The 13,750-nt window shown below is 43.9% G+C and overlaps 1 protein-coding gene across 3 annotated transcripts in view; it reads left to right on the forward strand.

Moving 5' to 3' along the window:
- Positions 1-13,750, forward strand: part of LOC111870237 (alpha-taxilin) — a 95,022-nt gene that overhangs the window by 72,112 nt on the left and 9,160 nt on the right. For all 3 annotated transcript variants that reach the window (XM_023862347.2, XM_023862348.2, XM_023862349.1), the window contains exon 8: positions 561-792. In XM_023862347.2, coding sequence (XP_023718115.1) covers positions 561-792 — 232 coding nt within the window. The remainder of the gene's footprint in view (positions 1-560; positions 793-13,750) is intronic.

The following is a 13,750-nucleotide window of genomic DNA, read 5'->3' on the forward strand; positions in this document are numbered from 1 at the left end:
GAATAATATTTGAATGGATCTTAAGGAAGTAATATATGTTATAATGTGGAGTGGATTCATGGTTCAAAAAATTTGCTTAGTGGGGGGGTGGAGTCCAATTGGGTCCATTCAGCACAGCGGCCACTAATTGGCCTATTGTAGCCTGCCCCAGTTGATTATGATGATGGATAATTTGGTGGAATGAAGGTTGGCAGGGGAAACCAAAGTACTCCGAGAAAACCCGCCCCAGTGCCACTTTGTCCACCACAAATCCCACTTGACCAGACCCATGATCGAACTTGGGCCGCTGTGGCGGGAAGCCAGTGACTAACTGCTTGAGCTATAATGCAGCCATTCATGGCTCAAAGTAGTGTCTAGTATAGTGGCTGTCTTGTGTTAACATTGTAATTAACCTTTGGTTTTCATAAAATACAACAGATTTCCAGGCTAGCTGAGGGACAATAAACTTCTCAAGAGGGCTGTGTTCAATGGAGTTATCTGCTTATTTAGTACAATGAAAACATATCCCAGTTTTTCACAAAGAGTTCTTGTTTCACAGTACTGTGGTTGTTTTGTTTCAGATGTCAAAAAAAGTTTGTAAATTGGAAAAGGAAACCTCATCATGGAAACAGCGTTGGGAGAAGAGCCATCAGGCTCTGCTGGAGATGGCTGCTGACAAGCAGCAGAGAGATGGTGAACTTGCATTAGCCTCTCGCCAGCTGGCACAGCTGCAGAAACTGTGCAGGACTTTGCAGGCAGAGAGAACATCACTGCTTGCACAGCTGAAGACTGAGGGAACAGCCAAGACTGGAGGTGAGTGATGAGTCTGTCATTCGCATAGTGGGGGGTGGAGTCCAGTTGGGTCCACTTGGCACGGTGGCCACTGATTGGCCTATTGTACCAGCCCTGGGTAATTATGATGATGGAGAATGTGGTGGAATGAAGATTAGCAGGGGAAACCGAAATACTAAGAGAAAACCTACCCCAGCACCACTTTGTCCACTACAAATCCCACTTGACCAGACCTGGGTTTGAACCCAGGCTGCCATGGTGGGAAGCCAGCTACTAACCACTTGAGCTATGGCGTGGTCATAAGTCCGCTAGTTCTTGGATATTGAGTTGGTCATTGTTATTCTTTGTGCTTTACACCTGTGAATAAATTGCTGAGGGTAGTTTGAACTAAACAGGAGGTAGGAGAAAGAAGAAAACTGGATAATGTGCAGGTTCACACCATGCACTCTTCCCCGCTTATTGTTGTGATGAAATGTGTGAGGCATGTACCATGCATGAGAGAAAGAAGCAAATACAGAATTTTGGTTTGCAAACCTGAAGGTAATACAGTGGGTGTTTTAAATAAAGTAATGTAATAGGTGTCATGAAAAGTTAAACGGTTCCATCCAGTGTGACTGGTGAAGATTTTTCTTATTTCAGTTATTTATGTCCTTACATGTTTCAGTCTTCAGAGGCCATCATCAGGGGGACACCTTTACTTCAATACAGTAGGAAGCTACTATTGCAATATATGTTCTGAAAGTTAAAATTATATAAATAAAAATGTAACTGTTGGTTTGGCTCTCCCCAAAGATCTCCAAAAGTTCTTCACCAATTGCCTCGAAATTTTGACACAACGTTGCATTTGAACACGCGCATGTTTTTATATGCCTATTATGTAGATGTCACACCCGTGACAGGTAAAAACAGGTAAAAGTATTAATTGTATTCAGTATTAATATACTGTAACGTGTTATATGTTGAATACCAACAGATCGTTGCCTAGGAATAACCGTGGCAACGAACTGTTGAAACAGCAGGTCGTTGCCTAGGAATAACCGTGACAACGAACTGTTGAAACAGCGGGTCCTTGCCTTGGAATAACTATGGCAACGAACTGTTGAAACAGCGGTTCATTGCCTTGGAGTAACCGTCGCAATGAACCGTTGAAACAGCACATTGTTGTCTTGGAATAACCGTGGCAACAAAATGTTGAAACAGCGGAAATAATGCATTTCTGCGGCAACGAGCACAGAACACTTGAAATGGAACCCTCGGCGAAAGTGCCCTCTATTGCGTCCGAAACCGGGTTATAATAGTCCAGCTCCGAAGAAATTTTCGGTGATACTGGACGTGATAATAATTGTGCTTGCTGGTGTAAAAGTGAGCGTTCAATAACTTATTCGCTGAATCCGAGACGTGCATGGAAGTTATTTCATAAGTATAGTTTATTTTTCGTTGTTTTTCTTTTCATTTTCTAAGAACAAACTCAGGTCGTTGTACTCACAGAGCGGAAGCAATGCGTTGAGTAATTTCAAATCAAACTGGGGAAGAACGGGCAGACTGAGCCACAGCAAGGTGTGGCCGGACACAGCTAGTATATACATATAAAATAAAGTAGTATACATTTGGATATAAAATCTAAGACCGAAACATGTAAGGACATAAACAACTGAAATAAGACAAATCTTCACCAGTCACACTGGATGGAACCGTTCATCTTTTCATGATATTGTTAGTGTGACAGACAAGAATGAAACAATTAAAAAAATTAATGTAATGGGTGTTTTAAGTAGTCTAGCACAGATTATTCTTCCAGTAAAATGTCTTTTCTTAATATTGGAAATGAAACATTTGGGACACAGGTTCTAAAATCATGGAGTTTTCAACATGAAGGAGCTGAGGTAGTGCAGTTGGTATAGCAACTGGCTATGGGCTGGACAGAGTTAAAGAGTCCCGGCAGGGTCAAGATTTTCTCCTCTCCACATCATCCAGACTAGTTCTGGGGCCCACCGAGCCTCTAAACCAATGAGTAGCAAGGGTTATTTCCCCGCGGGTAAAGCGACCGTGGCGTGAAGGTAACCACTCACCTTCAACTAGTGGCGAGGTCAAGAGAATATGGATCTATACACCCACTCCCCCATACGTCTTCATGGCGTAGTNGCATAGTGCTTAGGTAGTTAAGGACGGGAGAATTTACCTTTTACCTTTTATGATAGAACCTGAAAGTTAATCACTAGGCCTAGTACCAAAGGCTCTCATTAGACATGATCAGCTGTATCCAATTTATTCTAACGTACCTTATTTACTTTTGTAATTTATTTACCCATTATTAAGGCATGTTTTTGTAAAAAGTGAAATACCGTATTTTTCCTTCCAAATTGTTTTGGTTAAATAAATATTGTAACGTGGATGGCACAACAGGAAGTAGGGGTCACGTGAACTCTGCATTTCCACGTTTGACGTCACATACCCACACTTGCTCTTACACTTACACAATTTACAGTGTCTCAATTACTGTCATCTGCAGTAGTCACTTCCTGGGTTCACCTGTCTTGAATCCATTCACTCGATACAACTCAACAACAACTTGTGGCTGCTGGACTTCACCTCATTTTTTCGAAGGCTGGAAATGGACTGCTAATGCTCAACTATGACAAATGCTAGACTTCCGCTGCACTCCTTAGACATTCCAGTTTCTCTTATAAACCTTCAGCTGGACAGCGGAAGATGCACCTCGCTTCCCTGTGGGGTAATCGCCATGTTTACCGATTGACTAGCAGTAGTCGTTGCACGGACGGAAGGAGTGGGGGTATGTGACGTCACTCGCATTCCTGTTGCACAATCCAAGCGTTCACAGAGTTGTCGCCTAGCAACNCTCAGCTGGACAGCGGAAGATGCACCTCGCTTCCCTGTTGGGTAATCGCCATGTTTATCGATTGACTAGCAGTAGTCGCTGCACAGATTCCTCTGTTGCATGACATCACAGCGTAGCGGGGAGGGGTGTTTACTGAGCATTGCATAGTGATGGAAGGAGTGGGGGTATGTGACGTCATTCGCACTTCCTGTTGCACAATCCAAGCGTTCACAGAGTTGTCGCCTAGCAACGCGGCGATACAATCCACAACTCTCACATTGCGCACATGCCCCGAGGCCTCTGTGGCTCAACAGTTGCTGCACAGAACAAATACATCAAAATATGAGTAATTCATTGTAATTATTATAATTTATAACTTTTATTTATAACTTTGTAATTTATATTTTATAAGTAATTTATAACTTTGCATATGGTCACTTAGTAAAATAGTCTGTAACAATCAGGAGGCGTTGGTTCTCTTGGTTGCTTCATTGGAAGGGCCTTGCCACATCAGTGGCTATCCTTTGAAATTGGGCCCCAATGTTGTACTGATGCATTTGGCCCCAATTCCTTGTTTGGGGCTGCAAATGACTGCTCAGGTGTTGCACAGCTGGCACTACTTCTCAACATTGTTTCTTGCATTGAGCCAGTAGTTCCTTTGCCAGACCTTATCCAGGGTCTTTTTGAGACCCATATAGTTCAGTCAGTATGTCATTCACTCTGCTCCGAGTTGGAATTACCTGGGTTATTTTTGATTGTCCATCCATATGATCCCAGTGGCACTCTAGTATGCCATTCCTCACAACGAGGGATTTCTGTTGGGGTCAATAGCTTTTGTACGTGGGGCTGCAGTAGGTGATGTCTTTCTGTTCCTAGTACTGTCCGGTCTTGACTTCCTCCAGAATGGGCCCTATATCCTAGTTGTTCAGTTCTGTTCTCTGAGTGGCTGAATTCCAGCCAGCTGCAATATTTCATACATGCTTAACGTCTGCCCATGCCTTGACTTTGTGACAGTGAGTGCACTTTTCTCAGCATGGTCACTGGGAAAGGCATTGGCATTGTTGTATTTTCAGCCTTGACAGTGATCGGAAGTGAAGTTGTATTCTTATAGGCGTTGAATCCAGTGGTCGATTTGACCCTTAAGTTTCTTAAAACTCATGACCAGTTTAATGCAGAGTGGTTGGTGTGCAGGTGGAAATCTTGTCGATAGAGGTATTTATGAAAATGCTCCAGTGTCATCATGATGGCCAGTAGTTCCCACCGAGTGACATAGTAATGTCTCTCCACCTTATTTAGTGTCTTACTGTAGCAGCCTATTACTTGCACCTGTTCAGCCTGTACTTGGTACACTGCTTCTCCAATCCCTAAATTATGTACAAGGTGGTTCAAATATGACCGGGACTGATTTTTTTAAAACCATAATTGCCAAACACTTACTTGCACATGTCAGTCTTCAACGTACTCCCCTCCAGAGTCAACACATTTTTCTAATGTTCTGGAAGCATCCTGATGCCCTTTTCAAAAAATGCTTGTGGTTGGCGGTGTATCCACTCCCAAACAGTCTGGATGACGGTGGTGTCGTCCACAAACCGCATGCCTTGCAAGTCTGATTTGAGCCTTCCGAACAGGTAGAAATCACTTGGTGCCAAATCGGGACTCTACGGCAGATGTGTCAGAAGGTTCCATTTCAATTTCCAGAGGGTTTTCATTGTTGTTTTGACCGTACGGGGCCATGCATTGTCATGAAGGAAGGCTACCCGCTTTCCACCTGTCTTCCACTTGGATCGGATCTTTTCCTTCACGTCTGTTGCCAGGAGGTCTGAGTAATAAGGTGCAATGACTGTTCTGGCATCTGTCAGAAAGTCTACATGGATAACCCCCTGCCAGTCCCAGAAGAACGTTGCCATCACTTTTCCTGCTGAACGGCTCCTCCGCGCTCTCTTGGGTTTGGGAGAACTGGTATGCTACCACTCGCATGATGATTGCTGGGACTCGGGAATGAAGTAGTGCACCCACGTTTCATCGGTGGTCACTATAGACTTCAAAAGTGCATGACTTTCATCATCAAACTGCTGTAGGAGACTGACAGCTTGCATGCACACCATTTTGTTCACGTCCGTCAAAGTGCGTGGTACGCACCGTGCATTCACCTCGCGATAGTGCAGGTGATATTCACGATGTCTTCTACACTACCAACACTGATGGACAGCATTGCTCCAAGTTCCTTGATAGTGATGCACCAATTTTCACGAATAAGCGCATCTGCACGATCAATGTTTGGCTCGGTGACGGATGTTTGTGGCTGACGACCATGCGGTTCATTCTCCATGCGCTCTCTGCCCTCTCTGAAGCACTTACACCACTCAAACACATGGGTCTGCGAGAGACACTCTTCCCCATACTGTTGTTGAAGTCTGTTGTGAATCTCAGGAGACGGGACTTTTTCTCCAACGAGGAATTTGATCACAGTGCGTTGTTCCACACTCCGTGGTACCTTCTGTTCGCTCATCACTCTAGAAACCCCCAGACAGGACTGAACAGATTCTAACCCAAACAGGAGGGAGGGTGAGGGTTGTGGCTTCACTCTCTCAAGGTCGCACAGCTACTTCTCAGTGCGGCTTGTTTACACACAAATCAGTCCCGGTCATATTTGAACCACCTTGTACTTACACAGTGTGTCCAGGTTCTGTTAGAACTGTGTTAATTAAAAATACAAGACATGAATTATTTTCAAAATTTCACCCTTTTTATTCAAAATAGTCTCCTTCTGAATCAATACATAGCTGGAATCATTTGAAAAGTTTTCGAAAACAGTCACTGTACTCCTTTTGTGGAATCACATTTAAAACTGCAGTACATTCCCTTTGGATGTCTTGGATGGTGTCGTGATGGTCTCCTTTCATCACCAACGTAACTTTTGGGAACAACCAGAAATCTGCTAGAGCCAAATCTGGCAAATACAGGGGATGATCAAGGACTGTGATCCCTTTTCTGGCCAAAAATCACGCACGATCTTCGATTTGTGGGGTTGGGCATTGTGGAGGAGCGATCAGGAACTTTGCCCTTAATATTCAGGTCGAATTCGAAGAATTCTCACCCACAAACGATTGAGTACTCGAGATAATAATCAGAATTCATTGTTTGACCTTCTGACAGAAATTCTTTGTGAATGATTCCTTTGGAATCAAGGAAAAGGGTTAGCAATGTCTTTACTCGACTCTTTTGCATGCGCACTTTCTTTGGTTTCGGCTTCTTTTGGCTCAGCCACACTGCACTCTGCCGCTTTGTGAGGGGCTCATATTGAAAACACCTTGTCTCATCACCAGTAACAATCGATTTTGTAAATTTTGTATCACTTTGGGCCGACTGTAACATGTCTTTGAAGTGTTCCACTCTGACATGTTTTTCATCGCCTGACAGCGGGTGCGGTACATATCGCCTACAGACCTTCCATTTGCCCAAATCGTCGGTCAAAATTTGATGAACAGTGCTCTTTGGTATTCCCAAAAGCTCCTTGATGAGTCTTGCAGAAACACATCTGTCTGATGCAAGGATTTCGGTCATTTTTTTCGCATTTTCTTCAGTGCGACTTGTTCTCAATTTTGATGCACATGGAGCGTCTTCAGTGTCCTTCCTGCCATCATGAAATACAGCATACCATCAAAAAATGTTCGAGTGACTCAAACCATCACTACTGTACACACTTTTAATCATTTCTTACGCTTCTCCACCTGTTTTGCCTAACTTCAAACGAAATCTGATGTTGGCCCTTTGTTCAACTGCAACTGCCATTTTCTGATGAGTGTCAGAACAGTACTGTTACATTCAAGGTCAGAACACATGATGCAGCAATGCTTGCGCTTTGAAATTATAGACAGCTACAGCTGTATCTTCAAGAATCTTAACCCCACAACTCGCCAACAGATGGCATTGCAGTGCAAAATTTAAAAAAATAATGAGTCCTAACAGATCCTGGACACACCGTGTATATCTGTGTCAGCGATGAATCACTCTTGGCTGTGTGTAAGCAAGAATAGGGGCAGTACAGAGAGCCTCCTTTAGTGTGTGAAAGGTGACCTCCACTGGAAGGCTTGCTCCTCTGTGAGTTCAGTCGCTGGTTTTGCAGTGTGGGCAAAATGAAAGTAAGCTATCTATAATAAGTGCATAGGCCCAGGAAGCTTTTTATTTATATAGATTTATTCTTTGGTGTTGTCCACTCACATATGTCTTCGAGCTTCTTGGGGTCAGTAGTTATCCTCTCAGATGACACAATATGCCTGAAGTACTGTACTTCTGGAACAGTTAGCACTTCTGTAGATTTAGGGGTAGGTGGGCTTCTCAAAATTGCTGGAACACATTCTGCAGATTGAAGAGGTGCTCTTGGAACATGTCGCCAATCATGATCCTGTTGTCCAGTACACAAGACATGACTCATAAGTGAGGCCTCTTTAGGACCATCTCCATTAACCTCTCACAATTTTCTGGAGCATTGCAGAGGCTGAATAGCATGACTGTGAACTTCCACAGCCCTTGACCCATCGAGAATGCAGCCTTCTCCTTGTCATCCAGATGTAGATCCAACTCTTCAGGTCCAGAGTGGAAAACGATTTTGTTTGAGCTCGCGTGTCCATAGGGCTATCCATCCAGGGCAGTGGGAAACAGTCTTTCCTTGTGACGTGTAGTTTCCTGTAGTCTATGCAGAAGCTCAGGTCCAATTATTCTTCTGGACAAGAACAATGGGGGAAGCCCAGGGGCTGTCTGAGTCTTCAATAACCCCTCGTCATTGCATGTCCTCGAGCACTGTCCACATCTGCCTGTTTTGCTATGGAGAGCCTCCATGGATTTGGATTGGTTGGGCCTCTCCCTTATCTATACGATGGTACACTCTGACGGTCTGTCTGTAGTCATTGTGCTTCATAGCAGAGATGTCTCTGTACTCGGTAAGGAACCCTTCAAACATTTGGTATTTAGTGTCACTCAGGTTTGAACTGATTGCTGTAATCACATCCTGTAGGGCACTATCTTGGACCTGTTATTGTTCCACGTCGTGTTGGGTCACCAGTATGAGTGGCACACAGTGTACCAGGAGGGATCCTTTCTTGAGCTTCTGGTTGCAAAAGGTTAAAATCAGGACCCTCATAGGTATGTCCTGGCAGTCTCAGACAAGGGCCTGGATGTGTAGAGTCCTTTGGGAGGGTTGGCATCTGGATTTGGTTCTACCAGGGCATTTTCCACTCTGAGGGGGCTCTCCAATTGAGTCATCATCACATCTTCGCATTGTGCAGGGATCACCTGATCATTGGCCACTACCAGGCTGGAAGGCCAGGGTCCTGCCCCAGAGCTCCATAGCAATACTTTTCCTCTGCAAGTTGCAGCATGTGGTGTCCTAGGTTCACTGATACATCATATGCGCACAGGATGTCTAGACCCAGGATATTGGTGACAAATATCAAAATTTTCAGTGGGTGCTGGCCCAGGGTTAGTGTAAGGAAAATTTCCTTCAAGATGGGGAGAGCATTGGCTCATACCATCTGCAGCATGTAGCACTGGTTTGGCAGTCTTTCAGGTCATCTTGTGGCGATATCAGACATGGTGACATTCACATATGCCTCAGTGTCAACGGTCACAAGGTGTGGTTTGTTCACCAACCCAGCCCTATATGACTAGGCTAGGGTCAGCCCTTTCCATATTGACATGCAGGCATTCCCCCTTTTCTGCCGTCACCCGCTCATTTGCTGATCGTTGGTCACCCCCTCTTGTCCTCCTCTCAGTTGTTTCTCAGTCACCATTTGGACCTTCTTGCCGGTTCCCATGTGTCTTGGAAATCTTTCATCTCATTTCCTACACTGGTTGTTTTCTGCCTCCTACCTGTATGGGCAGTTACCCCGCAAGTGGCCTGGCTCTCCACATCTCCAGCACCAATTGTCATTGGTCTCTTTGCCCGGTTGGGCGTTTTCGGTTCCCCAGAATGTCTTGATGCTCGTTTTTTTTTTTAGGCCATGGCTGCTAGAAGCATGGCCTGCAGCTTGAGAGCCTCATTCATAATTTCCTCTCCTCCCAGCAGCAGCTGGATTTTTATGGCAGGATCTTCTACCATGTCCATGAAAGCCTTACCTGCCTACCTCCTTATGTTGTTCTTAGGTAATGCGGTGTAGGCTCGACGGGCCAGCTGTTCGACAGCTGTAGCAGATTCATGTAAGGATTCATACCCTGGGTCCTCATTTTTAGCTGACTGCAATACACTGTGGCCAGGTTCTGGCCCCTGAAGCTGCCCTTCAGGGCCTCAAGAATTTCTTGATAGGATTCAGTGTAGCACGTTGGTGGCCAAGACCTGCAAGGCAGTGATCAAATATGTGTATTTCTTGAAGTGTGTCCAGCAGTCATGCTTTGCTACAGTCTGGAACTGGTGTCGGAACACAGCCATGATGTAGTAGTCCCTTCGAACTTAGGTGGCTTTTCCATGCCCATGCTGGTTCCTGTGCCTCTTCCATGCTTGACCCTGGCCTCGACTTCTTTTAGCTGCGTCTGGAACTCAGGTTGGGTAGCCTCAATCTTGGCTTCCATCCTTGATTGATCCTTATGTCAGCGTTCGTTGTCTATGCTTCGACCTGGAGCATTAAGCCAAGCACTTTGGGAAGGTCATTCCTCATGTCTGCTATGGTTTCCTGGAGGCTCTTCATCTATGTATTGAAGGATGTCTTTACTGCCTGTAGGTCCACCTGTGTTTCATCAGTCTTCATGGTCAGTTCCTTGCTGAGACCCTGTGCCTTTTGGTCGACACACGACATGATGTCTTCCACTCGATGTTTGATGGTCTCCTCTAACTCAGGCTGGATGGAGTGTATTACGGCCTCCATCTTCTCTTGATGTATGTTCATCTTGGCTTTCATTTCTTTTTGAGTGGACACTGTCATAGCTTGATGGATATCCATCTGGGAGACAAAAGTACAGGGTCCGGCAAGGAGGTGTGATGGTTTTCAGAAAACTAGTACACAGTTATATTTTGACAAATAGCAAATTTTCGTGTTTTTAAAGAGTACATGTATAATGCCATTTAAGATGCTGTAACAAAAAATAAGAAAATTTAAATTCATTTTCGGAAAATAACATCATGCAAATTGTGGCCGTTGTTGCCCATGCATTGTTGCAGACGAGCGGAAAAGTTGTCCATAGTCCTTTGAAGCATGGGAAGTGGAATTGCTTGAATTTCTTCGGTGATGGCATCTAAAAGGGCCTCAGGAGTGCATGGTTTGTCGATGTAAACCTTAGCTTTCCAGTAGCCCCATAAAAAGTAATCACACGCCAAAAGATCTGGGGATTGGGAGGCCCACTCCACATCCCCACGCTTTGAAATGAGGTGCCCAGGAAAATGTTCTCTCAGTAAGGCCATTGATTCTCTTGAGGTATAGCAAGTAGCCCCATCTTGTTGAAACCAAACTGTAGTGAGGTCGATGTGATGTCTTCACGATTCAGGCAGTAAGAATTCGCACAACATTGTCATGTAACGTTGTGACTTCACTGTTATGGTGTGTCTGCCTTCCATGAAAAAGTAAGGCCCAATTATGCCGAATTAGGCTATTCCACACCACACAGTGACTCACTCACAATGTAGGTGTCTTTGATGGAGTTCTTTGGGATTGTTTACCGACCAATACTGGAAATTTTGTTTATTGACGCTTCCTGTCACTCATGATGAGAAGAGTATCATCCGTCAGCACTTCCAGCATTCTTTCAGCAAACGTAAACTTTATGAAATCATTCTGCTGCAATTCTTGAACCACCGTGATTTTGTACGGGTGATAGTGAAGGTCAAAGTGTAAAATTTGGAACTGAACCCTCTGACATACATAGAGCATGAACATGCTGTCCCGCTGACCGACATGGGCTGGTCTCCACAGCTTGTCAAACTCTTTCGATGTTTTCTGGAGTCCTGACGGTTCGATCACCTTCCTAAGCTGTGCCTGGTCTCAATCCAGTTGTCCTGAAGTTCTTCACCCACTTCAATATTGTGTTTTGAGACGAGGCGCTATGTCGACCAACATTGAAGTGAGTATGAAATCTGCACTGTAAGCACCACTGAACTACACGTTTGAACAAATGTCTCAAAAACAAAGTGCGATGTTCAATCATCCATGGTTCCATGACTACTGAAATGGCGTCTAACAGCAAGTAACTGCCAACCATTGTGCATTCGCTAGTCCCCCTACCCCCACTTTTATACCCTTCACAAATACATCATACCTCCCTGCCAGACCCTGTACCTTGAAGGACCTCTAACTTCTCATTATTAGCATCTATCCTGGCTTCTCTCTTTTCTTGGATGGCTTTCGTTTCTTCTTAGAAGGAATCCATCTTGGCCAGCATTCATTTCATCATTTCTTCCATCTTTGTAGGCCAATGATACAATGACCTACTGCAGTCTTCAGTCCAACAATTCAGTCTGATTGCTCAATCAGTACGGTCCAACTTCTGATTTCTGACACCATTTGTCACTTGGTAGAGTGACTACAGATGGGGTTGGGATTGGTAATTGGATTTATTGAACAGTTACAGATTATCACTACAAGTAACTATAGTGCTGTCACTAATATACACGCTGTACAATTCTCTGCAGCATGCACTAAGTCTTCTCAGTCTACTGTATCTTCATCAGTCGTCACCTGGTAACAGTTTCCATGGCCGTAGCTTCCTCAGCTTCCATGTGCATGTCCTTCCTGGCCCATGACTGCCTCACAACTATTGACTCCCAACTCAACTCAACTCCACTCCACTCCACTAACTCAACTGAACTTGGTCAGTTGAGTGATATAGCCTTGGAGTGGACCCAACAGAAAACACCGTTCCCCTGTTGATATGAGTGGCGTGTTATCACATGTTCCATTGCAGTGGCACTGTCTGCCTGGTGCTGGACCATGTGGCAACACTGCTTCCCACAGCTCCTAGTGTTGCAGGATGTTAACTGCAGATGTAGATATGACATGTTCCTCTGGCTGATAAGTTGTTTATTGTGCACTAACCTATTAATGGCTGTCTACTGCTACAGTATTATCAGTTCAAACAAACAGCTTCTGGAGTAACATACAGTCTGAATGAATACAGGGATGGGACCTACTGTGGACAGGTCGCTAGCCATAGACAGTTACAGTGTAAGGAAAAGACAGCGAGGCTAAAGGAACTCATTCTGAAAGGTCTTGCAGTCAGTAGTGTCCAAATGTTTTTTGCCACTAGTGCAACCATTGTAGTTGTTATATGGAACTACCACATTATAGCTAAAATGAACACTCAGTCACTATTTATATCTCACATTTGTAGGAAACATGATACTTTTTCTTACACATAGGAAGTGAAAGAATTTTGGTCTGTGTACTTCCACTTGTCTTCTGATTAGTCCTAACAGACCTCTTGACAACTGGAACTAGATTAGCTACAATGTGTCCGTCCTAGATAAACATTAAGATGAAAGTGTCTCTTTATAAAATTTTGACTAACTCATAATTTTTGTGGAAAATACAAGTACAGTTGAATTCAGCACGACAACAGAGTATGAAGAACTTTAATCATGTTTTCCACAGAAATTATGCTTCAGTTGAAATGTTATCAAGGTACATTTTTACCCCGTTGTTCATCAAGGAATTATGTACTGGAGTCTGTAGACGTGAATATCCATACTATATTGCCAAATCACTTTTAAAGTTTAACCTCATTTTCTATGAACATTTCATGACAGTTGACATTCTTTTGAATATCTTTTTTCTCAGTGTTCATTAAGGAATCTCATGGTGGCGTCCATAGGCATAAATTCTGTAGACCTGTATAATATTGAACATTTAATACAGTAGCAGGAACTTGGGATTGTAGTGTACAGGCACATAATGCATACTCTTGTTTCGCTGTAACTGCTTAAAGCTTTCTTGGTGCAATATTGAAGTGATAATGTGTGTAGGCTATTAGTCTGTTAACCCTTTGACGTGGTCATTTAAATTCCGCGGCCGCGGCTCCTGCGGTAATATATTCAGCCGGCCATTTAAATTTTGCTCGAAAATTATTTATTCATCATTGTTCTTAAATTCTATGAGATAGGAACATGAAACTTTCACTAAAATGATCTTAAATGGTGGTTTTATAACCTTACCTTATAATATG

The sequence above is a fragment of the Cryptotermes secundus genome, unplaced genomic scaffold (genome assembly GCF_002891405.2).
Source record: "Cryptotermes secundus unplaced genomic scaffold, Csec_1.0 scaffold45, whole genome shotgun sequence".
NCBI classification, from domain to species: Eukaryota; Metazoa; Arthropoda; class Insecta; order Blattodea; family Kalotermitidae; genus Cryptotermes; species Cryptotermes secundus.